General features: G+C 40.1%; 1 protein-coding gene and 1 non-coding gene across 2 annotated transcripts; both read right to left on the reverse strand.

Annotated features, from left to right (window-relative positions):
* Positions 1-20192: 20192 nt before the first annotated feature.
* On the reverse strand, positions 20193-20264 carry TRNAH-GUG. The gene has a single exon. It is a non-coding gene; the product is annotated as a tRNA-His (tRNA).
* A 127-nt stretch (positions 20265-20391) lies between these two features.
* LOC113357862 (elongation factor P-like) lies at positions 20392-21967 on the reverse strand. Its single transcript, XM_026601348.1, has 5 exons — positions 21668-21967; positions 21430-21536; positions 21172-21249; positions 20928-21029; positions 20392-20832 (listed from the first exon to the last, which is right to left on the reverse strand). The coding sequence occupies exons 1-5, from the start codon at positions 21906-21908 to the stop codon at positions 20629-20631; spliced, it is 732 nt and encodes a 243-aa protein (XP_026457133.1). The 5' UTR covers positions 21909-21967; the 3' UTR covers positions 20392-20628.
* Positions 21968-27283: the final 5316 nt, after the last annotated feature.

Below are 27283 nucleotides of genomic sequence, written 5' to 3' on the forward strand. Positions count from 1 at the left end.
ATACTTCCCATAAAGTCTAAAAGGGTCCGCGTTATCATGGTTCGATAACCTGCCATCAAACTCCATCGATTCCTACGACCAACTCACAGAAAAATTCTTAGCAACATACATGTACAACAAGGTTGTCAATACCGGCATGGACAAACTATTCTCGCTGGACATGAAATACAAAGAAACCATCAGAGAATATACTAATAGATGGCACAAGATTTTCCAATCTATTGGCAACGTAGATCCTGTGGTTAGTATCAACTGCTACAAATGGGGGATGGACAGGATGAGTCCTTTATTTTTCGAGATCCACGGAACCATCCCTACCACCGAAGGAGATCTCCGGATAATCATAGAAAAGCATGCAAGGTTAGAAGAAATTCAGCGTGAAAATCCCAAAGCTCATACTCAACGCCCGCACGCACAAATTCCGTGGATCAAGCCAGCGGGTCCAAAAGAGGAATCACAGAAGAACATCCCAACGCAGAAAGGAAAGAACGAAGGGATGATAGACGAAGAGATGATCGAAAATTTGAAGATCAAGTCTATACCAAGCTGAATACTAGTTATTCGCGCATCCTGAGAGAGATCAAAGGGAGGGAGAACTTCGATTGGCCATGGTCCAAGGGAAAGCAGCCTCCTAGATCATAAAAATCCAAGGAATACTGTGAATATCACTGTTTCAACGGTCATGATGAGTGCCAAATATTGTATATATTTATCCCTTTTTGTTGGCATTTAACTCATCTTTTGTGCAGTAATTCTACATTTTATCCCATATTCTGTATTTTCATTGTTTTCAAGAATAAATATTTTTATTAATTAATTTTGCATTTTTAGGTAATAAATAAAGTCTGGATGACTTGCGAAGCAAAAAGAGCATAAAAGTAGTGAAAAGCCGGGAGAAATCACGCAAGGAAGCCGCGAAGAATGGTGCGCACAACCTCATTTTCTACACACAAAAACGCCTCCATTCTCAGCCATCAGATCAGTTCTCAGAAGCATCCGACGGTCGCTCCCTTGCTGTGCATCGAAGTTTGATATCTCCGCCTTACACTACAGCACCTAACTCCATCTTGAGCCGTCAGTTTCGTTGTATTTTTGTATCCAACGGTCGCTCATGATCTGTCTCAATTTCTCCGTTAGATCCGTTTCAGAAGTTATCATCCCACGGTTTTGCTTTGCGATACATCAAACCTTGATGATCCCGACACACACTATAACACCTAACCCTATATCCCATCAAACCAAACGCACCCTTCCCCTTTCTCCATCGAACCCATCTTCTCCTCCACCCCGTCACAGAGAACCACCATCACCTTCACCACCAACTCCGCCAACTCCACTGCCTCAATCACCACAACGAACACCATCATCACCCTACCACCCTAAACATCACCTCCACACTTCCCCCAACATCCCATCTCCCTAAATCTAGCTGTTATACCTAACCCACACTCATCTCACTGACCTAGGTGTGGGTTTGATACAACACTTCGATTTAGGGCGTCAAATGGAGCAGAATAGGGAGCAGAAGAAGCAGAGAAGGAGTGGGTCCACTTGATTACCCCATCAAATTAGGTAATTTGAAAAACCTAATTTCACTGTTTTCAAATTGGGGATTTTTTTGGTATAAACCCTAAAATTATAAATTGGGTATAAATATGATGTGTGGGTGTGTTGTAATCATCCCTGGGCTAGCCAGTGAACACATGTTTAAGTTTCAATTCTACTTCACATATCAGTTACATATCCAGTGAGTTTGAAAGTGAAATTGTGTACTGTTATAATGTGGAGCATGTTTATATCTGTTAATATCATGATTACAACCATGTCCATGTTCTAATTCATTTGCTAGGGCTTAGAGGAAGCTCTTGATCATATGCTAGGATAGTAAGTGTACATGTATTGTCTTGGAATGATTTAACTGCCTTAGGATTGATGAATTGCCACTTGGGTTATCTCACTTGTGATCAGCTGTGCTGTTAGAAGACAACTGATGCTAGGAGTGCAGCTAGGTCAGTTTGTAAGAATTTAATCCATTAGAGAGACTGCCTTAAGCTCAGTTAACTAGTTGAGCTAAATACTTGTGATCAGTTGTGCTGTTGAAAGACAGCTGATGCTAGGGGTAATTTAGCTAGGTTAGTTACTCTATTCTTCATTGTAGTCTTTCATGAAAGAACAAGACATACATTGCATCATAATTTCCTTAGCCTAGGGTCAAGTAGTGGAATCAAAAGCCTTAGTATCTTCCTTTGAACTCAGATAACCTTAGAAATTCCCCAAAGAAAACTTTAGCAAATCCTCCAAGTCCCTGTGGACAAACCCTTATTACTCTTTCTCGCTTCAACTTCCCTGTGCACTTGCAGGCTAGTTTAGGTAGTTCTTTTCCTTTTACACCAAGTTTTTGGCGCCGCTGCCGGGGACTCGGTAGCGGTTTGTTTGTTTTCTGTTTTCTTTTTTTTAAAACTTACTTGTCCTGACCTGCAACTTGTTCCTGTTTTCTGTATGCTCCTGCTCTTGCATTGATCTTGTTTTTGCTTCAATAAGTGCTTTGCCTTGCACTACCTTGCACTGACTGTGCTGCTGCAGTTGCTGCTGCTGCTGTTGCTGCTGCTGGTGCTGCTGCCAAAGCCAAAGCCAAAGCCTGTTGTTGCTGTGCTGCTGCTGTTGCTGTGGAGCTGCTGCTGTTGCTGTGGAGCTACTGCTGTTGCTGCTGCTGCCAAGCCAACTGGGCTGCCAACTGAAGCTGTCAACTGGGCTCGCCTATTTCTGTTGCTGCCGGGCTTGTGCAACCTTTGCTGCTGGGCTTGAACCAACTGAGCTGCTTAGGACGATCATAAAGCCCAACTGGGCTGTGCAACTAAAAAGGGATAAAAAGCACAAATTTGGGCTCCCTCCAAAAATCAAGTAAGCCTAACCCATGAGCTAACCCAACTGGGCCTCATTAAATTTATCTGGGCTTGTATTTTAATATTTATAATTGGGCCTGTAATAATTTTTATTTTTCTTTTTCTTTATTTTTATTTGGGCTTGTAATAATTTTTATTTTTCTTTTTCTTTTTCTTTTATAGGCTTGTAATTATTTGTTTGTTATTTTTCTTTTCTTTTGTGGGTTTGCACTTTATTTTGGACTATAGGTTTATATCCCAACCATTGGGCTCCTAACCTTACAAAAAAAAAAAAGGAGAAATTTTGTTGGTCCGTGAGTTAAGATTTTTCTCACCAAAATTCTCCAAAGAACCCAAGAACCAAAAGCCTTTTTAGTTGTTTGGGCTTTGTCCCAATTAATCCAAAATTTCTCTAAACCCATTGTGAAACCAAAACCCAACAAAACCAAATTTTAGGTCGTGTTTTTCATTGACTGTGGGCTTGTTAGATGTTATTTCATCGATCAATGATCTTATTAGGATATGGTTGTGACCTTTAGAGACCAATCAAACCGACTAATTAGAGTCAATCCAATAGACCCAATTGACATACCCACATCCTCTGAGGAAAACACACCGGACCAACCTGAGATAATGGAAGAACCCCGTAGCCTCAAGGATTACATGTACCCCACAGGACAAGCCAATCCTCGTGCATTGTTTTACCAGAAGCTACTGGTCATTATGAGCTAAAATCGAGCACAATACAAATGCTTCCCGTGTTTAGAGGAATTGAAAATGAAAACCCTTACCATCACGTGAGAGAATTTGAAGAGATTTGTGGAACTATACGTTTCACTCAGATGTCTGACGAAACCCTAAAATTGAGACTATTCCCTTTTTCTTTGAAGGAAAAGGCCAAGTCATGGCTGTATGCCTTACATCCACAGTCAATTAGGACATGGGACAACCTCACAAAAGAGTTTTTCAAAAAGTTCTTCCCTAATCACAAGACTGCGACAATTCGTCAAAATCTGAACAGCTTTGTACAATTAGAAGGTGAAACCTTAGCTAGATATCTTGAGAGATTCAATGAATTGTTGCTTAAGTGTCCCCATCATGGTTTTGAGAAATCGAGACTTGTGCAAATTTTGTATGAAGGTTTAGATGTCTCCACCCGAACAATTGTAGAGTCTATGTGCAATGGACTTTTCACAGATAAAAGTGCTGATGACTCTTGGGCTTTCCAAATTGAAGTTGCTGAAAAAACTCAACAATGGGAGTCCATTCGTGAACCTAGAAAGACTACACCTGTAGATAAGGTCCATAGAATTGAGTCTAATTTTCAGGAAAATGCAAAAATGGCAGCACTAGCAAGAAGAATAGAAGCATTAGAACTTCAGAAAAACGTAAAACCTTCTACCACTGCTTTCTGTGAACATGTCGAAATGGCTATCTGTGATATATGTAACGGTTCTGACCATCAGGTCAGTGATTGTCCGGAAATGCATGCATTCCAAGAATCTAGGCTAGAACAGGCACATGCTATGTTTCAAAAACAAGAGCATAACCCTTATTCACAGACCTACAACCCAGGATGGAGGAACCATCCCAATTTTTCATGGTCTAAAGGACCCATTCAAGGAGGACCATCTCAACCCACTCAAAGCTATCAAAACAATCAAGGCTATCAATACCCTAAAAATCCTCAACAGCAGTTGTACCCTCAATACACTGCTGACAAGAAATTTTCTAGCATTGAAGAGAGTATCAATCAGTTGACCCAACATCTGATGAAGAATGAGAAAGCAACTGATCAACGAGTCTCCGCTCTAGAACTACAGATGGGTCAAATTTGCGATGCACTGAATACAAGAGAAAAGGGTAAACTTCCTAGCCAGCCCCAACAAAATCCAAAGAGGATATTTCAAGCAGGAACATCATCTTGCAATGAAACCTCACCCGATCAAGCCCATTCCATCACCACTCTCCGAAGTGGTAAGATTGTTGAGAACAATGTAGGCATACCACAATCAAATGAATTTGAGCCAAGCATATCATTGCCTACACCACCAAAGAACACCTCCAACTTAGAAAAGGAACCTGAGCACATTAGCGAAGCCGACAATCCCACTGTTGTGAATACCCCTCTAACTCCTAATGCTCATGTTGCTCCATATCCTCAGAGGTTAGTTCGCCAACAGATAAGCACCCACTACAATGAGATGTTAGAACTGTTCAAAAGAGTCAACATCAACATTCCTTTTCTTGAGGCAATTAAGCAAATCCCTGCATATGCCAAATTCCTCAAAGACTTGTGCACTCAAAAGCGCAAGATTAATGTGCACAAACGTGCTTTCTTAGCTGAACAGGTGAGTTCCATCATTCTGAACAAAACTCCACCTAAGTTTAGGGACCCAGGTTGTCCAACAATTTCTTGCACTATAGGAAACCACATGGTCAGTAAAGCTTTATTAGATCTAGGTGCAAGTGTGAACCTCCTTCCATATTCTGTTTATGCGCAGTTAGGTCTTGGAGAATTGAAGCCAACACCCATAACTCTCCAATTGGCGGACCGATCCGTCAAAGTCCCTCGAGGTGTAATTGAGGATGTTTTAATTAAGGTTGATAAGTTCTACTTTCCTGTAGACTTTATTGTCTTAGACACTCAACCTGTACAAAACCCGGATAGTCACATTCCTGTCATTTTAGGACGTCCTTTCTTGGCGACATCTAATGCAATCATCAATTGTCGTAATGGAGTGTTGAAGCTGTCTTTTGGGAACATGACTGTCGAGCTGAATGTGTTTAATGTTAGTCAACAGCATGTGAATCTTGATGATGAGGATGTACATGAGGTCAATATGATTGAGAGTTTGATACAAGATTCATTGACTGGCATTATGTCAAAAGATCCCTTGCAAGCATGTTTGGAAGATGTTGACTTGGAGTTGTATGATGATGAATACATTGGTGAAGTCCAATCTTTGCTCGAATCTGTACCTCAAATGGACATCACTAAATGGCAGACTACAGTGGAACAACTCCCACTTTCTGAGAAGTCTGTTATATCTTCGGATGAGTCTCCTAAGGCCAAACAGGAATTGAAACCATTACCTGATACTTTGAAGTATGCATTTCTAGGTCCTTCTGATACTTTACCTGTTATCATTTCTTCACGATTAAACATAGAACAGGAAAACAAGCTGTTAGGAGTACTTGGGAGCAGAAAGAAGCCTTAGGATGGACCATCTCAGATCTCAAAGGGATAAGTCCCACCATTTGCATGCATCACATTAATCTTGAAGAGAATGCCAAACCATCTAGGGAAATGCAAAGGAGACTTAATCCTAACATGAGAGACGTTGTTAAGAGTGACATCTTGAAGCTACTTGATGCGGGTATCATATATCCGATTTCAGATAGTAAATGGGTTAGTCCCATTCAAGTTGTGCCTAAGAAGTCAGGCATTACTGTAGTTCGGAACGAAAAGAACGAGTTAGTCCCTTCACGTACAACCACAGGATGGCGAGTATGTATCGACTACAGGAAGTTGAACACAGTAACAAGAAAAGATCACTTCCCCCTTCCCTTCATAGACCAAATGCTAGAACGTGTGTCTGGACACAGTCACTACTGTTTTCTAGATGGCTTTTCCGGTTATAACCAAATTCACATTGCACCGGAAGATCAGGAAAAACTACATTCACGTGTCCATTTGGGACATTTGCTTTTAGACGTATGCCCTTCGGGCTGTGTAATGCACCTGCTACTTTCCAGCGTTGCATGATGAGCATTTTTTCAGACATGATAGATAGTTTTCTCGAGATCTTTATGGATGATTTCTCTGTGTTTGGCTCTTCTTTTGACGAATGTTTGGACCATCTAGTCCTTGTGCTATCAAGATGTAAGCAAAAGAATCTGATTTTAAACTGGGAAAAATGCCACTTCATGGTGAAATCCGGCATAGTTCTAGGACACATCGTATCGGAAAAAGGAATTGAAGTAGACAAAGCTAAAGTCGACCTCATTCAACATTTACCCCAACCCCACTCTGTGAAGGGGATTCGATCATTTTTAGGTCACGCCGGATTCTACCGGAGATTCATCAAAAACTTTAGCCAAATCTCTCGCCCTTTGTGTAACCTACTTTCCAAAGATGTTGTCTTTAACTTTGATGCTGCGTGTGTGAAGGCGTGGGAAGAACTCAAGACTCTCCTCACCTCAGCTCCTATTGTCCAACCACCCGACTGGGAACTACCGTTCGAACTCATGTGTGATGCCTCTGATTACGCCGTTGGCGCTGTTTTAGGACAGCGTGTTGATAGACTACCATATGTGATATACTATGCTAGTAAAACTCTTAATGATAATCAACTCAACTATTCGACTACCGAGAAGGAGTTACTTGCCGTGGTATTTGCATTAGACAAGTTTAGATCTTACTTGATAGGATCTAAGATCATCATATACACTGACCATGCGGATTTGAAGTATCTTCTTTCTAAGAAGGATGCTAAAGCTCGCCTTATTCGATGGATACTCTTATTACAGGAATTCGACATCGAAATCCGTGATAAGAAAGGTTGTGAGAATGTGGTTGCTGATCACTTGTCCCGATTAACTAGTGAGTCTATTGATGAATCTGAGCTGATTAGAGAATCATTCCCTGATGGACAATTGATGTCTGTGACAAACCTTCCTTGGTTTGCCGACATTGTTAACTACCTTGCTACAGGTAGAATGCCCTCACATTGGTCGAGACAAGACCGCTCCAAGTTCTTGGCTGAAGTTAAACATTTCCTTTGGGACGACCCATATTTGTTTAAGTACTGCCGAGACCAAATCATTAGGAGATGTGTACCCGACATGGAACAGAAAGATGTGATATCTTTCTGTCATGACCAAGCATGTGGAGGCCATTTCAGTGCCAAGAAAACCGCTGCAAAGATCTTGCAGTGTGGATTCTATTGGCCATCATTGTTCAAGAATTGCCATGATTATTGTGTTGCTTGTGCACGCTGTCAAAATCTAGGAAGCATTTCGAGGAGAAACATGATGCCATTGAACCCCATTTTGATTGTGGAGATTTTTGATGTTTGGGGGATAGACTTCATGGGTCCATTTCCCATGTCTGACAGCAAGTTGTACATCCTAGTCGCAGTTGATTACGTTTCTAAGTGGGTAGAAGCCATAGCAACCAGAACAAATGACCACAAGGTGGTACTTTCATTTCTAAAGGAGAACATATTTTCACGTTTTGGTACCCCTAGAGCTATCATCAGTGACGGCGGTTCACATTTTCGTAACAAGTACTTTGAGTCTTTAGTACGCAAGTATGGCATAACTCACAAGGTTGCTACTCCGTACCACCCTCAGACTAGTGGACAAGTGGAAGTGTCTAATAGGGAGATTAAGCACATTCTGGAAAAGACGGTCAACCCGTCCAGGAAAGATTGGTCATTGAGATTGAATGATGCTTTGTGGGCCTATAGAACAGCTTATAAGACACCAATTGGCATGTCCCCCTATCGTCTAGTGTATGGAAAGCCGTGCCATCTACCTGTGGAATCAGAACATCGTGCCTACTGGGCAATCAAAGAGCTGAACTTCTCTCTGGACGAAGCTGGAATTCAACGGAAACTTCAACTCAACGAGTTGGAAGAATTGAGAAATGAGGCTTATGACAGTGCCAAGCTGTACAAGCAAAAGATGAAGATATTTCATGACAAGCGTATTCTACGCAAATCCTTCACTCCTGGTCAGAAAGTCTTGCTGTATGACTCCCGATTACATCTTTTTCCAGGAAAACTGCGTTCCAGATGGAAGGGTCCGTACCTAGTACGCACAGTTTTTCCTCATGGAGCTGTAGAGCTGGAGGATGTCTCCAACAAGAACGTTTTCAAAGTCAACGGGAAGAGATTAAAGCCATTCATTGAGCCATTTCCACCCGACATTGAAACAACCAACCTGGAGGACCCAGTCTATGTGGACTAAACTTGTCCACTCTTTCCCTAAATAACCAAAAAGTTTTCCAAATGTTTCCCTAAAAACCAAAATTTGTCTTTTTCCCATCAAAACCAAATTTTTTCCAAAAAGTCCAATCCCATTAAAAACCAAAATTTTCTTGTAGATAATGTGTTAGTTAAATTTCCTTTTGTATATATTGTGCTCATCCATTGTGACTCCTAATATGATGGATTTTTGCCTTGAATGACGGAGTTTTAATTCTGCTTTCGCCGTACAATCGGGTATTCTCTCTTCTTTTACTCTACTCAGCATGTTCCTTTCCATATGTTGCATTTTAATTCTTTCCATATTTTGAAACATTGAGGACAATGTTTAGTTTAGGTTTGGGGGTATAGAGTAGATACCATGATAATATGCTATAATTGAAAACGAACTCCCTCTTCTTTTTGAAAAAAATTGAAAAATCAAAATTCAAAAAAAAAATTAAAAAATTGAAAAAAAATCATAAAAATGGAGCTCATTTACCTTGAAATGTTGACTCTTGTGCAAATATGTATTTTTATTAGGAGTCTTAGTCTAGATATTTAGGCACCCTGATTCTAGCACAATTCACATAGTGATAAGAAATTTGCACGCGCACGATCTACCAATACATGTATGGCCTCGATCTTCAAGGTGTTTGATAGGAAGTTACGATTGCCAATCACTTTAGAATACTGAACGAAACTTGACTAGCTTGTTCTTTGGTTGGTTGGGATAGAAGGTGGAGGTTACATTAAGAAAGACAACCATCGAATTTAACTGGGTGCATCAAAAAGGGCTACCTCTTGCAAAGTGTCATGTAATCTTTTGTTTCTTTTTGTTATGTATCAAAAGTGTTTCCTTATGTTGAAAAATTCCAAAAAAAAAAAAAAAAAACGATGTATATTTTCAGAATAAAATATCAGAAAAATACAAAAAATCAAGTATTGTTCAATTCCATCGTCTCTTGTTCCAAAAATAAAAGAGAGTAGTCAATGTAAATAAGAGTCATGTAATTAGTCATTTTGTTGTAATAAGCAAGGAGGGTGTATGCCATTGATGTACAACGCGAGTAATTGTGAAATACCTCCAACTCATTCACAATTCTCGTAAAGTCCGGACAGCTAGCTAGATTTCGACCTCAGTTCTTAGCCTGAGAAACTATCTCTTGGTGATTAGTAGTCATAACTTCAGATCTTTCTTTACACATGTGTAGATACACTTTACACTCTTATCACATGTCTTTTTTTGTTATCAGTGCTAGGATTATGCCTTCGATAGCTAGATTGACATCATACCGAAGAAAAATGGCGGATTAAGGATATGCATCGACTTCACCAACCTCAATAAGGCTTTCCCTAAAGATAGCTATCCACTGCCAAGCATTGATCAACTTGTCGAGGCAGTTGAAGGATACGAAGAAATGTCATTCATGGATGGATACTCTGGATACAATCAATTATTCCTAGAAGAAGAAGATCAGCAACACACAGCATTCTATACACCACACGACCTCTATTGCTATGTAAGAATTCCCTTTGGACTGCGAAACGCAGAGGAAACCTACCAAAGAATGGTGGATGCAATTTTCAGACCATGGATTGGAAGTACGCTGGAAGTGTATGTGGATGATATGCTGGTTAAAAGCAAGCTGCGCAAAGATCATCACCAAGACTTGAAAGATATTTTCCAGGCAATGAGAGTGCACAACATGAAGGTAAACCCATAGAAGTGCACTTTTGGTGTCACTTCCGGAAAGTTCCTCGGATATTTGGTGACGAAGAGGGGAATTGAAGTCGATTCCGCTAAAATCGAAGCCATCGTAAGAATAGCATCCCCAAAAAATTTAAAAGAGGTTCAGAAACTCAATGGTTCGCTGGATGCGCTGGGGAGGTTCATATCCAGGACCTCGGATAGATGTAAGCACTTTTTTAACATTCTCAAAAAAAGAAGCAAATTCGAATGGACGGCAGAGTGCGAGGAAGCTCTTTGAAATATCAAAGAATACCTGGTTGAGATCCCTATATTACAAAAACCAGATCCTGATGAAGTGTTGGCACTATACATAGCAGCAACAGAAGATGCAGCCAGCGCAGTGTTGGTTAAAACCAACACGAAAATAGAGCAGCCCATCTATTACATCAGCAAGACTCTGAACGCAGCAGAAAGAAACTACACGAAGATCGAGCAGCTCATCTTGGCGTTAGTATGGGCAACCCTGAAACTGAGAACTTACTTTTTGACTCACTATGTCTGCTTCCCATGCAAAGCTCCGCTAAAAGAAGTCCTTAAAAACGCAGGAAAATTAGGCAGAATTGCAAAATGGAATACTCACCTAGATCAATTCAATATCATCCATGATCTACAGCACTCTCAGAAGTCACAAGTATTAGTAGATTTCCTAGCAGACTTACCATTGGATAACTGCGAAGAAGTCATCATCGAAGGACGAAAGGCAGCAGGACTACCAGAAATGGACGATGGTAAAGACCCTATAGACGTCTTGGAACCAAAAAATCCTAGGCAATGGGAAGTCTTCGTAGATGGGTCGAAAAATAAAGAAGGTGCGGGGATAGGCATCGTAATCACCACCCCAACAAGAGACAGGATCATACATGCTTTCAGGTTAGAATTCAAGGGGCATACCAACAACATAGTTAAGTATGAAGAAGTGGTGCATGCCCTTCAGTTGATAATAAAAATGGTCTTAACTAACGCGCGTCTGACAAGCGATATAATGTTTATGACAGGACATTGTCAACATACATGGAATTGGTGCAAACACTGGCATCACAAATCCCAAACATCAAATTCCGACACCTGGCAAGGAAGGAACTCAAGCACGCGGATTCCCTTGCCTACATATCATCGATGCTCAGAAACGAGGACGTCAACGCAATCAAAGTAAACAGGATTTACGAACCTTCAATTGTTATTCAAGAACTCTGTGTTGCGCAGCAGAGGAGCCACGCAGAAGAAGATATTGCAGATGATGACGTGGGAGAATTCATCGCGGATGATTTCCAAGAAGACGACATAATGGCTAAGGCATATCAAGATGAAGACTTCAGCAAAGAAGGAGATTGGAGATCTGAGATTCACCTTTTCCTAAAAGAAAGAATTCTAGCCTCGGATCTAAAGCAAGCCAGAAAAATACATTCAAAAACAGGAAGATATGATCTGAGAAAAGAAATTTTGTACAAAAAATCTTTTCTCGGACCATTATTACGTTGCATATCCAGATCCGAAGGACATTTGATTTTGAAAGACATACACCGCGGCGACGCAGGCAATCACAGTGGAATGAGATCCCTAGCAGATAAGGAGAAAACTCAAGGATATTACTGGCCAACAATGATACGAGACGCTGCAAGAATGTCACGAAGATGCGAAGAATGCCAGTGTTTCGCCAAAAAAATCCACGCACCCGCAACAATGTTGAACCCAGTAGACAGCCCTTGACCATTCTCAAAATGGGGCATAGACATCGTGGGTCCCTTAATCGAAGGATCACGGAAGAGAAGATTCTTGATCGTGGCGACAGACTATTTCAGCAAATGGGTAGAGGCTAATGCCCTGACAAGGATTCGAGACGCAGATGTCTTCACATTTATTTTTCAAAACATCATTTGCAGGTCTGGCATACCAGCTGAGATTGTATCTGACAACGGCAAGCAATTCCAGGGAAAAAACATCGACTTACTCTTCGATAATTTCAAAATTCGAAAGAACAAGTCAACACCAATATACCCTCAAAGCAATGGTCAGGAAGAAGCCACAAACAAAACCTTAGCACTCATCCTCAAAAAGCAGTTGGACGAATACAAGAAGCGTTGGTGTGAGCAACTACACAACGTTTTGTGGGCTTATAGGACAACTCAAATATCATCCACGGGAGAATCCTCATTCTTACTCACCTATGGATCCGAAGCTATTATCCCAACATAAATAGTCATGCCAACAACGAAGACTGAAGCATGGGAGAAGAACCTCACAGCGGACATGATGTTGGAAAGGTTAGATGATCTAGAAGAGAGGAGGGAGACAGCACTACAGAAAATGGAAAACTATCAAAGGAAACTAGCAAGGGAGTATAATAAAAGGGTTAAGCTTAGAAATTTCGTAGAAGGACAGTATGTGCTGAAGACCATTCCCCAATACCAACGAGAAAAGAAGTGGGGCAAACTAGCACCAACATGGGGGGGGGGGGACCCTTCGTCATACATGATGTTGCAGGAAATGGGTCTTATTATCTGCGCAACCTAAAAGGGGAGATCCTCAAACACCCATGGAATGCAAAATACCTCAAGGCATACTACCCGTAGAGGGCAACGCAGACCTGCATCTGTGTGAAGAGCACCAGAAGAAGAAAACGACGCTTGCGATCGACATGTTTCTATCTCTGAGAGAGGAATAGCAAACCTCAGCCTATCAAACAAGCAAACCTTTGGAAAAAAATAGTCAATACATGGAGCAACATAGTAACTACACGAGAACCTTACACCTGTAAATACAGCCTCCGCGTCAATACTTCATCCTCCTGGTAATTTTTTACTATTTGATACCTCAAAGGTTCCATCCATGGAATTCTTTTAAATGTAACTCAACAAACTGAATAGACACTTTAACCTTCTTTCACCCATGGACGTAGACACTATGTTGTCGAACCACGTAAGCACTCGTGTTAATTGTTGTTCTCACTTGGGGAAAGTAGTGACCTACAATCTCTCGGGACTCCCGTATCAGCGTCTACAAGTGTAGGAACATGGGGAAGGCATCCAGCAGAAAGATATACCCAATCAATCTTATGGCAGCGGGTCAACGGAATGAACGTACATTCCAAACTCATATCCTAGAACGCTGCCCCGACCCCCACTGTCTGGGCATCCTCTGGCCCAGGATTAGACAGCGGGGAGACAGGTCTCAAGACGTTCACGAAGATACACATATCTTCGGGTTCGCACTCAAACACTCCACTTATACTTATGGAAGCGGGTCGACGGAATGAACGTACATTCCAAACTCATATCCTAGAACGCTGCCCCGACCCCCACCGTCTGGAATCCTCTGCCCAGGATTAGCCAGCGGGGTGACAGGTCTCAAAACATTCACTAAGATACACATATCTTCGGGTTCGCACCCAAACATTTCACTATCCCTGATTACAGTTAGTTATATTCCAAAATAACCATAACATTAATCAATTCATTAAAAGTTGATTACAGGGCTTGGCAATTTTGTTTACAAGGCTTGGCAGTGGTACGCGGAAACAAGAAAATACAAAAGAAATCTTACGAAGCCTCATAATCAACAAATAACAACTCTATACAAAAATATACTTGGATAGTTCAACACCACCAGCGGGTTTAGCAATCTTCCCCTTCTGCGTCGAAGGTACGCTCCCACCCTAGGAAGGACCTGAAGAACCAGATGTAGGGTGCGGGGGTTTCTCACGGCGCGGATAGCTCCTGATAAGGCCATGCTCGGTCTTCAGATCATACTCAATGTTATCCAGAATTTTTTTAGTCTCTTCCACTAGTTGGCACCGAGCCTTGTACGCAATAACAGTATTCATCATCTTAGCCTTTGACAACAACGAGGAAAGGCGATTCACTTCCTTTGAAGCGGCTTGGGCAACCTCGTCCCTTGTTGTACCTAACCCTTTATGATAATTAATCTGACTTTCCTGATGCACTAGTTGAGATTGAGCCTCCGCAAGCTCTTCATTTGCAGTGCGAAGATGTCCCTGGAGCTCTGCATGGAAAAGAAAACGCAGATGGTTAGGTCCAGGAAATTGCAGAATCACACTCGATAATACAAGCATATACCTTCGAATCTCGCCGAAGCTATTTCATATTCGTTAACAGCAGCATCACGGACTTCACCAAGAAAATCACACTCATCCGACAACTTCTTATAATCCACCTGAAGGGTTGAAAGGGCGTACTGACTCGCATCTAATTCTACCTGTTTCATTGAATCCAAGTGACGAAGATGATTGACTTCATTGTTTAAACCCTCCAGACCCTTGTTGAGCCGATACATATTTACTTCAAGATTCCTCTCAGCCTCAGCTTGGCGCACCACATCAGCCCTAGACGCAGGTAAAGCTTTGCTAAGAGCACCAGCCTCAGCCCTATCGTCATCTCTCTCCCTAGCAAGACGCTGAAGGTAATCTTTGAAATCAGGAGACTTAGAAGAACGAGCTTGACGCAATTCTTCTTCCAAGAGATTGATTTTAACTTCCAATGATGAGACATGTTCTCGGGATTCACGAAGATTATCACGCGTCCACAACAACGTTCCATCAAACAAACGACGATCACTGTTATATTGATTGTGCAAATCAATCATTTGGACTTGTCTGACCCGCCACTTCTCTGCCAGAGCATTATGTTCATCAGCACGAGCATTCCATTTATCAGCCTCGCTCTTTATCTTCTCTACCAACTCTGGGATGCGAGATTTCTGACGCTTCCGCTCTTTCCGAAGACATACTAACTCAGGAACTCCACCCACTGAAGATAGGGTGGGTGAGGGAGACTCAGATAGAACACTAATCACGGTAAAGGAAAACAGCAAGGAAGAGAATAGATAATCAAACATGTAACAACCGAAGAATTCTTCTTGACCTCCTCCAACTCACTACGAACCATAGCAAGATCCATACGAAGCTTATCCTCCTCCATAACTTTGTTGCTCCTTAGCCTTGAGGAGAATCTTCAACTCACATATCTCCTTATCCCTATCAGCGATGACAGTCTCAGCCGCAGTAAGCTCCTCTTCCTGAAGACGAAGCTTAGCCTCCAACTTAAGGTATTTAGCCTTGAAAAACTGGTACAACGTGTGATTGCAATTCTAACTCCTCATCATCTGCGAATCAGAAGATTAGAACAACCTAACTCTAAAAATTTCTAAAAAATGATACCAAGCAAAATGATAAGATAACTCACCTTTAACATCCGATGTTGGGGAAATCCATACTGATACCCATCAGCCAACACCATCATATCAGCAACAGTATAGGGAGCGTCGACTACTAGAGCAGCCTTCGAAGCCCGAAGATTCTTATCCCACGCTACTACAACCTGGTCCTCGGGAGACAACTGCATCATCCTACGGGTATAGGCATCAAATTTCTTCTCACCTTCCACCACGGGAGCAGGATTGGGTACGAACACCAAATTCTTCTTCTTGAACCAATCTAAGATGGCATCATCACCCTCCAGGATCAGTGACTGAGGAAAATCATCTCCAGAAGACCCAAGCGAGGCCTTGCCCACGTCCATGAATTTAGCACCCGAAGAATTCGCGACTACTCCCGCGTCCAAATCTGGAAGGTCTCCATCACCGCTTCCCTCTGGAACATAACTAGCATCCACGACTCCCTTACCCTTCCCGTCCACTTTGTTAGAATTACCAAGCATATCCCAATCATCGTTAGGAGAAAGCAGGTTGAACTCAGAAGCCAGACCCAGGGCAGCGTTTATGCCAAACCCATCCTCCGCAGAATAAATCCGCCCAAAGGAAAACTCCTGAGACATAGCAGGAATTTCACCACCAACACCCTCATCACCAAGGCCAGTGCCATCATCACCAGCATCACTGCAACCCGCAGGAATAGCTTCGGCACGAATATCATGACACCCTGCGGGATTAATGTCACCACCAATGCCGCTGCCACCAGCGGTAGTATTCCCTTCAACAAATTCATCATCATCATGACCGGGAGGGGATGTATCAGTACGCTCTTCTATGTCAGACACCTCCTCATCCTCACCAAGCTCAGTCACGGGACTGTTAGCTTCTTCATAAACCTCCGCCTCCTCAATTGTTGCGGTGGTGGACTGCTTGGGATTTATCCTCCTCTTCTTCGTCGCCTGAAAAGACAAGGCACAAGAATAAAAATCCCCGAAGAATAAAAATCCCTGAAGGACAAGGCATATGGAAATCTTACCTTGACAACCGCAGCATTCTTCGCCTGAAGATCTGCATCAAAACTCTCTTTGTCATCCCCATCAACAACATCGAGGGAATATTGGAAATTCATGCCCTCAAAATTCAAATGCCAAGGACGAAAACTCCCGTAGCAAGCAAAAGGAGCCGTACGTATATGGCTATCTGAGGTAGGACGCCATCCTTGCGGACCTGGAACCCACCCCCAAGCCCAGGTACCAACAACCTCAATAACAGTGGCGTGTCATTCATAGTCATGATCACGATTGATCCGCTCACGAGTAGGAAACACCAGTTTGTTAGTAGAATTCTCTGTACCAGGGACGTACTTCACCTTAGCACCACTTACTTCACTCAGAAGGCGGATCTCACCACGAGGAGCGGAAATACTCCGAAGACTCACACTCCACGGTTTACGATTCCTACTGTTAACATAGTCACCAAAAGACTTGTTAAAATTCTCAGGCGTATACCACTCTTTTTCCTCAGGGTTGGGAACATAAAGAGTCATCATCGTCTCTCCTTTGGTCCGAAGATAACACTCCCTCAGTGCACGAAGATAATTCCCATGAAGTTGAGAAATAGAGCGACAGTGAGTGTTCTTCGACGAACCCTCTCGACCAGCCAGCACATCATAATAGAAAGAATCCCCAGACTTGTACAAGGGTAGCATAAGACCCGCTTCAAAGGCCCCCACCGTGGTCAGCAAATGAAATTTATCAAACTTATACGTCGATATCATCTCATAGGTAATGTCATCATCAACAGCGTAAAAACGAACATCGAATAGTTGAAGACCATGTTTTTCCTTGAAAACTTCCAGATCAACATGTTTGAAGGTCACTTTCTTCTCCCCAACAGCGACGCTGCTTATCTCCTGAGAAACACCATCCTCCTCCACGGAATCAGGCACAGAATCCTTCGAAGGGTCTCTATCAGAAGCTTTTCTCTTGGGCTGAACCTTAGATACATCAATCTTCTAAACCGATTCTTTCGAAGACCTCCCCTTGGGTTGAGCCACTGGAGGAGGAAGAGGATGTTAGTGAGACGCAGAAGGAGGCGCCACTGACTGAAGAGGTAGAACATCCCGCGTTCTCTTAGGATCATCACGCGGATTAGCTGAGGGGCGAGAAACAGCATACCGGGAGCCAGGAGCCTCTTTTGGCCGGTCCCCCTTCTGCGTATTCCCTCTATGCGAATCACTCCTCTTAGAAGTTAAGCGCCTCTGACTAGAAGAAGATGAAACCCTATGAACGCGGGAATCACCTTGGCAAGATTTAGACGAACCTCCATCAGGCGGAGAAACATCAGGATCCCTACGCGGAGAGACCTACGCGGACTAGGCGATGGAGTTTGATAAGATACCTGCGGAAGCTCAGCCATGTCTGCGTAGTACACAAACAAGTTTCAGATTTCTGCGGATACAAAATGAAAATCAAAAAACCCAATTTCATCCAGTTCTTCATAATCATGAACCAAATGGAAAATAAGAACAAAACCTAAATAAAAAGAGGAAATAACAAAAAGGGGCAACCATGCACGAAGGACGATATCATTACTGTTTATAATGACGAACAGGGGCAATCATACACACATCTATATACATGTTCTTCATCACAAACACATATAGCAGCAACAGAAAACGAACATATTTTTCAGAACATAAACACAGTAGAACCACTTACCTATAAAGGAAAAATCAAGGTCGTAAAGAAAGCTTCGAGGAACAACAACAGCAACAGCAGAAAAGCTCCGAGAAACGACAACAGCAGCAACAACAAAGACAAAAACAACAGCAGCAGCAACAACAATTAATAACAAGGAAACAAAAGCAGAGAACAAAAGTTCTGAGGAGAGAGAGAAGGAATGAAATTTATGACCAGAGAATTCTCATATTCCTTCTCATAAATATATACAAAGAGAAATAAAACCGTCCCACCACCCAAGAAGAAGTTATTGCAAATAGTGTGGAACGTGCCCTAAAATCTAGGAAAATAATAAAGAGAAGATGAAGAGGGTAACACGTTTTTTCTTCCCACTTCGAATAACAGTCCCGTAGGATGAAAAGGGGAAAATTGTAGGTACACATTTCATCTTCCGCCACGTGTCTATAAAGACACGACATACGACTGAGAACATCAAGATATGATGTCACGCGTGGACAGCCAAGAGACGCCTTGTCAAGATGGCGTCGCCACCCACCAGATCCACCAGATCCAACAGTAGAGGATCGAGGAGGAAGAAACACTAGAACATTGCGAAGCACTGGAAGATAACCCAAGAGTCACTTTATCCTATCCCCAGAAAGATCTAAGATCTTCGGCTGGGGATAGTCAGACTGACGCGGACTAGACAGGGGCAGAGGACAGCTGCCTACCACGGACAGACATCTCAACTACCCGCATTAAGTACCCTCAAACAGCGTCCGTGTCAGTCATCCTGTGGAGGGAGCGCAAATAGCACTGAATATTCAAACGTAGCACGCAGAGAGAACCGAGAACACGAAGACCTCTGCGTAAGCGGCACAAGACACAAGAGGATAAGGTTATAACGGGCTTCAGAAGTGGATCCCAGGTAACCACCCTATAAATACCCCTCTCTCCCAAGTGAGGAGGGGAGGGATTTTGGAAAAGGAGATTAGGAGAGAGACAGAGAGAGAGAAAAGAGTAAGTAAGATTCCTCCTGCTACGCAGACCTATATTGGTTTCAAAGTCATTCGATTATTCCTGTAACTCTCACACATATAATGAAAACCCAATCCCAGAGATCGATCTGAAAGAGAGTCATACAAGTTAATCGTTTCGTCTATATTCATGTCTATACTTTATATATTCAATTCGTTATTTACGGCACATCATGTTCGTACATCTTATATTTCGTCCATTATTTATCTTATTGTATGAGCCAAGGACAATGATTGTAATCGATGAGACGAGGAAGAGTATTAGAACTCTGAGTCGAGGACTCGACATAACCAATACATTCCCTTCAGGCGCAGCCTATTTATTGTATTATCATAAGCCTGCTCGTATTGGTTATGAATACCCAGATGACATTGATCTACGTGTTCACATCAACCACTCAAGATTTGTTATATATTGGTGAGGTCGTATTTATTAAACACTGAAGTTCACTAAGTGCAGGTGATAGTTCCACCTGATAACTCACTGCAGAACTTAGAGAAAAGGTCCCTCCGCAAGGATCTTTCCTGATGAGATAGGGACCAAAAATAATTTAACAAAGAAGATCAAGTTTGGCTAAAACAATGTTGAGAAAAAATGTTGTAAGACTACTATAAAGATCAGCTCTGATTGCCAAAATAAAAAAAGCAACACTGTACTCTTCTGTCAGGTGAACAAGGAGAATGTAGTGCAAAAACAAAATTGTGGCTGCTGGGATTCGAGCCCAGGTCTCCACGGCCACAACGTGGAATTCTTACCACTAAACTACAGCCACATTGTTGACAACAAACTGCATAAATCATTCAGAACCAATGAAATATCTCAATGCTTAAAAATTTCTTTTCCATTGACCAGCTTTTCTGACATGAAAAGATAATCTCAAATTTTAGGACAAGAAATTAGCAATCCATGCCTTTCATTTACTGCTTTAAGAAATGTGATACTCATATATATAACGAAGATAACACTGAACCGAACTCTGAATGTTTGTTCAGTATGGGTCTCATTAGTACCAGGAAGAACTACATAAGTAGGATTCTCTCTCTGTTATACTACTACTCGCTTGCGTATGGGTAAACAAAAATAGGTAAATGTTTGCGACAAAATAGGGTGCTTACGAAAAACCAGAAGTTTCAAAACTATTTCTCCCTGCCCATGTAATTCCCGGTTCTAGTGTCCACCAATATATCGTCGCCAGTGTTAACGAACAAAGGAACACTCACAGTAGCACCAGTGTCAACAGTTGCTGGCTTTGATCCACCTTGTGCAGTGTCACCTTTTAGGCCAGGATCAGTTTGAATCACCTTCATCTTGACCGTGATTGGAAGTTCAAAGTCGATACACTGCATTGAAGTAACAACAATCATGAATACTTCAATTAACATATAATCCAGCCGATCGTACAATCAAGAACTAGTAACTTACAAGGACAAATTACCTTTCCCTTCCAAAAGTGCATAATGCAGTCCATTCCTTCTTTCAGCCACTTCTTCTTGTCACCCACATCAGAGTCATTTAAACGAATTTCCTCATACGTAGTCTTCCATTCATACAACAACCAAAAAAATTTAATAAACAACTTCGCTACAGATCACTCTTAAGCCTTAAGCTCTAACGCGAATAAGCGGCATGGTCTCAGTGAAATCAAGAGCATATATAAGAACAACAGTTATGTGCAATACCAGGTCCATGAACACAAACTGAGCACCCTCTTTGTAAGTGTACTGCTTAGTCTCCTTCGCGACATCAGCTTCACTCATCTGGCATTAGACGAACATCCAAAATTGAGTCAAAAACTAGTATTTTGTCATCAAACAACACAATTGAGTCGTATTTCAATCCAAATTTCCAATACAATGAATTCATACATAACTATTCTACAACTCTTTGGAATCTCTATACTATCCCAATAAATATACAAAGAAAACGAAAGAATTTACCGAAATTCCAGCTCGAAAAGTCTTTTCAACAGTACTGCCAGTAACATAATTCCTAATCTTGGTCCTCACAAACGCAGCTCCTTTCCCTGGTTTCACATGAAGAAACTCTACAAACACAAAAACCCATTATCAAAATCAAACAAATTCATCGGAAAACCCTAAATTGAACTTAAATTCATAGTAATTGAAATTGAAAAACCCTAAAGAAATGAAAATGAAATGTTATCAAGTAAATTACCAAGAACTTTCCAGGGGGCACCATCAACTTCAATACTAGCACCAACTTTGATATCATTACTAGTAAAAGACAGAATTTTGGTGAATTTGTAACGGAGATGAGTGAATTTAGGTGTAGATAAACGCATTGGGAGAATGAATGGTTTATTAGATGATAATGAAAGTGTTGCTGCAGCTCCTGATGATGTTGAAGAACGAAGACATGATGATGATGAAGTACTGAATGTAGTGATTCCCGCCATCACTGGAATTTTGTTTCTCTACTCTCTCGTCAAATTCGAGAGGACCATGAATCAACTGAGTTGATAAGGAAGGATGGAAGGGAATATGAAGTGGATCTTTTTATTTATGTGTTTTAGTTGGAGGCCCAAAATTATACCCGGCCCACTGGACCCTCGAAGGTTAAATCGCTCCCCGGATCTCCCTGGCTAGGTAAATGGTCGAAAACTGTTTTGGGGCATACTCAAGTGTTTCGAGGCATACTTTTGTTTAAGTTCGACTGAAAAGTTATCATCCGACCCTAGGCAAAAACATAAGTTATCAGCCGAACCTTGAGTATGCCTCAAAATATATTTCAAATGGTTAGATTACTCGGTTAGAGTTGTTGTTTCATGAAAAAATCATTTCTTATAAAACATATACCATTACAACTCTGATAAGTTTATATGTATACCTACTGATTCAGTTTTTTAAAAATGGGTAAAACTGACATTTATTTACTGATTTGGTTAATGATACTCGGCCTTGACGAAGATTTGACAATGAAATTTTGAGTAATGAGTAGTTATTATGAATATAAAAAAAAATTGTTGCATTGGTATATTTTAGATTCAAACGCAGATGTTTGAATCATGAGATTTTGTGTAACAAAATAGATGTTGAATGGCATTGCTAGGCTTTGGTTGTATATAAATTTTGGGTTATGGGGATGGTTTTGAATAATGCGGAAAAGTTTGATTCACGAAAAAATTTATATAACAAATTTTATTTGCAGGCGTTTACTTATTGGGTATCTTAATTACAATAAAATATCATTCCTCATTAAAAAAAAACTATTACAACTTTAATAAGTTTATAAATATACCTAATGGTTCGGTTTTTCTAAAACATACTAATTTAGTTAATATTACTCGGCCTCGACGAAGATTTTATAATCGACTGTATGAAATTCAGAATAACGGGTACTTATTGTGGAGATGAATTTGATCAAGTTGACAAAGGGTGCAGTGGTATATCTTGCATTTGAATCACAAGTTTTTGTGTAACAAAATAGATATTGAATTACATCGCCAGGTTTTGGGTTTACATAAATTTAGGTTATGCGGAGAGTTTCGGATCAGGTGGAAAAGTTTGATCCAAGAAGAAGATTATAGGTTTCATAAAAAAAATTATTTGGAATGTTTGCTCATTGGGTAGGTTAATTAATCAATATTATCTCAAAAAATCCTACGTCACAGTCTTTTAAAAAAATAAAAATAAGTTTACATATATGACATGGAAAGAATATCAAACCGACAGTCTCACTAATGTAAAAACAACTTTTATTTTGTAGTATAAAAGTCCGATCAATCTAGTTAAATTGTTTGAATGCTACCAAATTACTGATCATTTGTTTTCTTAAGAAAACTCAACTTTATTAAGAAATATGCACATAGGTATTTTTGACAGCAACAAGAGTTTCTTGATGCTTTCAGTATTATTTTATTATATCCACAAATCTAAAAGAAAAAATCACTTGCGACTTTCATTAATACAACCATTATAGAAGTCGTTAAAGAGACGTATGTTTTATCTGTTTTATCAAAAGTCAATATTGGAGATAACTTAAAATCTATTGACAAATGTTATTTCGAAAAATCTATAAAAATGAATATAACACATTTTTTACAACTTCTAACGGGTTGAACGCTATGAAAACCTTCTTACATAGTTGGACATATAAAGACTATTAAAACAAATCTGGCTATTTAATCGTTCTCGACGGATGATAAGTGCATAACTCATATGATTTTAGTATCCATTCCATACTTGTTTAAGTTATTATTCTTGCATGTGTTTGTATTATTACTCTTGCTTTCTCTTATTTGTCTATAATAGGTGAATCATCCAAAAGGGAGCTACAAAGTTCTGAAAAGAGCTAGGAAAAGGAGTATTCCAATTATCCAATTGACCAAGTCCAAGAGAAATGGAAGAAGTGCGACGAAAAGGAGCAAAACGCTCAAAATCAAGAGAAGGTCCAAATACCGATCTTAACTCATTCAAAATAAGGATTTCTTATCACAATCTTGAATACAATTTAAATATAAAAATAATTCAAAAATAATGACGTCATTCCGAGTTCGGATGAAGAAGTTGTGGCCAAAACAGTTTCTATCAAATACCGAAGAGTGAAGTCCGCGAACTGGGTTTGCATACTGGGTTCATAGACTTAATTCCGAAAATTTCTGCTGGAATTTGATGTTTGCGGACTAGGTTCGCAAACTTAGGTAGTAGGAAACGTGTATTTACACCTTGGAAATCCTATGGGCACGTTTGGATTCGTTATTTCGGGTCGAGTTCTTGAACCAAACTAAATACTTGGAGACCAAGCAATGTAAACCTATAAAAGGTACTCGGTCATGTAAAATAAAATATCATCATCGCATATCACAAGTTCTACATAAAAACCTAGGGTTTACCCCTTTAAGGGGAAACCACCATTCTTCATTTTTTTTGTAATATGAGTAGCTAAATCTTTTGTTAATTAAGGATGAATTCAATTTTCCAAGAGTGAAGCTTTATTAACAATACAAGTCTATTTGAGGTTTTAATAATCATTGTTTGTTTTCATTATATCTAGGGTTTATGATTGATTCTTAGATTGATTTGGGTGCGCAACTAGATTAGTCTATTGATCATTCTATTGCTAGTAGAGAGTTGAACGATCCGTAATTGTCGTGCATCTCCTACACAAGTAGAAAGCATGAGACCTTGTATAGGGATTCTGTAAAGCAATCGTGTGTCGAAACAACACCAGTAAGTGAACCGATCGTACTGAGTTTAACTGCTGGAATCAAACCTAAATTCACAAAACCTAAAGCGTTCGATTGAGTTACACCTTGTAAGCGTACCTCAAGGCGGCTCAGTTGAATAGAATCTGGTGACTAAGCGTACCTGTTATCCGGTGATACAAGGAGTTTTGGGGATAGCAAAGCGTACCTGTTATTCTACGGTTTGATGATGAATGGTTCTAACGGAAGATAGAAAAGAATTCTAATCCAGTAATCGCTTGATAACGACGAAGGATTCCTTAATCATATCTTTTCTTTATTATTGTATTTATTTATATTTATCTTATAAACCAAAACCCCCATTTGTTATTTACTTTATCTTGTTATTTCAAATAACCTATCAATTACACAGATCTCTGTTGGAACGATCTCTTACTACCTCTATATTACAAGTTAATTAGTAGGAAATATATTTATTAATTTGTTGAGGCTACGATAGCCCATACAAATTTTGGCGTCGCTGCCCGGTAGCAGTCGCTAATTGATTTGTTATTTGTTTAGCTTGTTTTTATTTTTGTTTTTAGAATTTTGTTTTGATTTTCTGTTTCTTGTGAGTCTTCATGTTTCCTTACGGAAATAACATGTACGGAGCATAAGATTACACATACAACAATGGTAATCAATATGGTTTTCAATCTCATACATATGAAAACTACCAACAATCCTATGGGTATAATCAAAACCAATCTTTTGGATACGATAAATATTCCACGGAACCTTATTGATATTATCGTACATGTCAACAACCTTATTACGGGAATGTAAGTGAACAATCACGAGGATGAAAGGATAGTTATGCTTCTGATCAATTGTTTTCTAGTAATGTGCAGATGACGAGATTTCTCAAATAAAAAGTTATGATACTGAATCAAGACATACTCCTCTTTATCGTGCTTTTCCTTCTCTGTTTTCAAAAAAAAGAGTACGGACTAGGCGTGTTAATGTCAGAAAACTTCTTTAAGCAATATGAGCAGCTAGAAAAATATGGAGCATCAAAAGAGATTCTTCATGAAATTGATAGATCCACACGAACTGAACTTCAACGCCTTTGGGATATGGAAAATGACGAGGTTGACGAAGATTCTGATGAAGATGGGCAACCTTTGGAAAGTTCTTGTAACAATGATACAATTATTCCAACTCCGGATCATAATAACGATTCTTCGCCTATTCAAAAGAAGGAGATTGGGTATGACATGTCTATTTTTATAAATGGTGTAACGTACTCAAACGAAGAAATTATGAGTTGCATCAATGAACTAGACGTTTTAGGCGAGGATTCCGATTCCGATGACGGGAGTGTTAAAGAGATAGATATTGAGAATGAAACCAATTTGATTGAAGTCGTGGAAGACCCAATTGAGATAGATAATAATAGTTCAATAGAGGATAACGATATACTTGAGGTAAATAATTCACTAGAGATTATTACGTATGAGGATCCAAAACAAGGTTTGCCTAATCCTTTGTATAATTCTATATCTATTGATCCTTTCCATCCAATTGAAGTAGATTCTAAAAGAGTTGTTAACCCAACTTTTGAGAAAATACCTCAATTAGTATTGGAGTTGTGTGCTTTCAAAGTTTTAAAAGATTATTTTTCTTCTAACTATCCACCACTTGATGTGTTTGATTCGAGTATGGTGCGGGTTCACCAAGCTGAGGAACCTATTAAAGTTCCTGAATTCTATGTTCTCTATCCACTTCCTAATGTAGAATGAACTAAGTGTGGGGGAAACTTCAATAAAGTGATAGCTTCAATATTTATATTTTGTGCTAATGTTTTTTTGAAGCTATTATTTGAATTGCAGATTGTTATTTGGAAGGACTACCAAATTTTCAGATTATTGGCGTACGGAAGATAACAATAACGTGGGGCTGACGACGTTAAACCAAGCGCTGCGTAGGAGGCAACCCGTCGGTTTTGTATATCTATTCCTTTTGTTTTTAGTTTTCTTAGTTTTTCATATAATATCTTGCATTCCCATCTTAGATTTTACAAAGTCCTATATCTATAATGAAAGTTTTGATGAAGCTATTTTCGTCAGAAAAATTATGACTGCGCACTTGTTACGAAAACAACTCTCGAGACTTCATATGAAGTCCAATTTGAGTGTTTGACCCTAAATTTTAAAGAGGACAGACACATTTCTTTTAAAAAAAGAAAATATGAATTCGAAGTCTGTTAAGTTGGAGCGATAGGCCTGGACATTTGAGTTTCGGTATTTTTCCAGAACTTTTTCAGATTGCATGTCAGTCAGTCCAGAAGCTATCAAAGTCATACCGTTTGTCGAAACACTGTTACCTTTTGACACCTTATAGAAAATACGTAGGCGAACAACTTTCATTTATGATGTTTTTCCTAGTTCCCTACCCGTTTGTACAGTTTTTGAGTTTTTCAGGGATGTTCTGTCAGAAATCAGAATTTTTGGTTTTGAATATTGAGGACAATGATGAGTTTAAGTGTGGGGGAGTAGTTAAGAATATTTGGTTTGTATATAAAAATAAAAAAATAAATAATACTCTTCTATTTCTTGCATTCTTGAGAGTTCATATTTTGGAGTTAA

The sequence above is a fragment of the Papaver somniferum genome, chromosome 3 (genome assembly GCF_003573695.1).
Source record: "Papaver somniferum cultivar HN1 chromosome 3, ASM357369v1, whole genome shotgun sequence".
Lineage (NCBI taxonomy): Eukaryota > Viridiplantae > Streptophyta > Magnoliopsida > Ranunculales > Papaveraceae > Papaver > Papaver somniferum.

Bases quoted from the DNA above. Each gene is read 5' to 3' on its own strand.
- LOC113357862 (XM_026601348.1), bottom strand. From the start codon at position 21,908: ATGGCGGGAATCACTACATTCAGTACTTCATCATCATCATGTCTTCGT. The intron at 21,537-21,667 runs GTAATTTACTTG...TTGTGTTTGTAG, and splicing joins TGCCCCCTGGAAAGTTCTTG to AGTTTCTTCATGTGAAACCA. The intron at 21,030-21,171 runs GTATTGCACATA...TATGAATGGAAG, and splicing joins AGTTTGTGTTCATGGACCTG to ACTACGTATGAGGAAATTCG.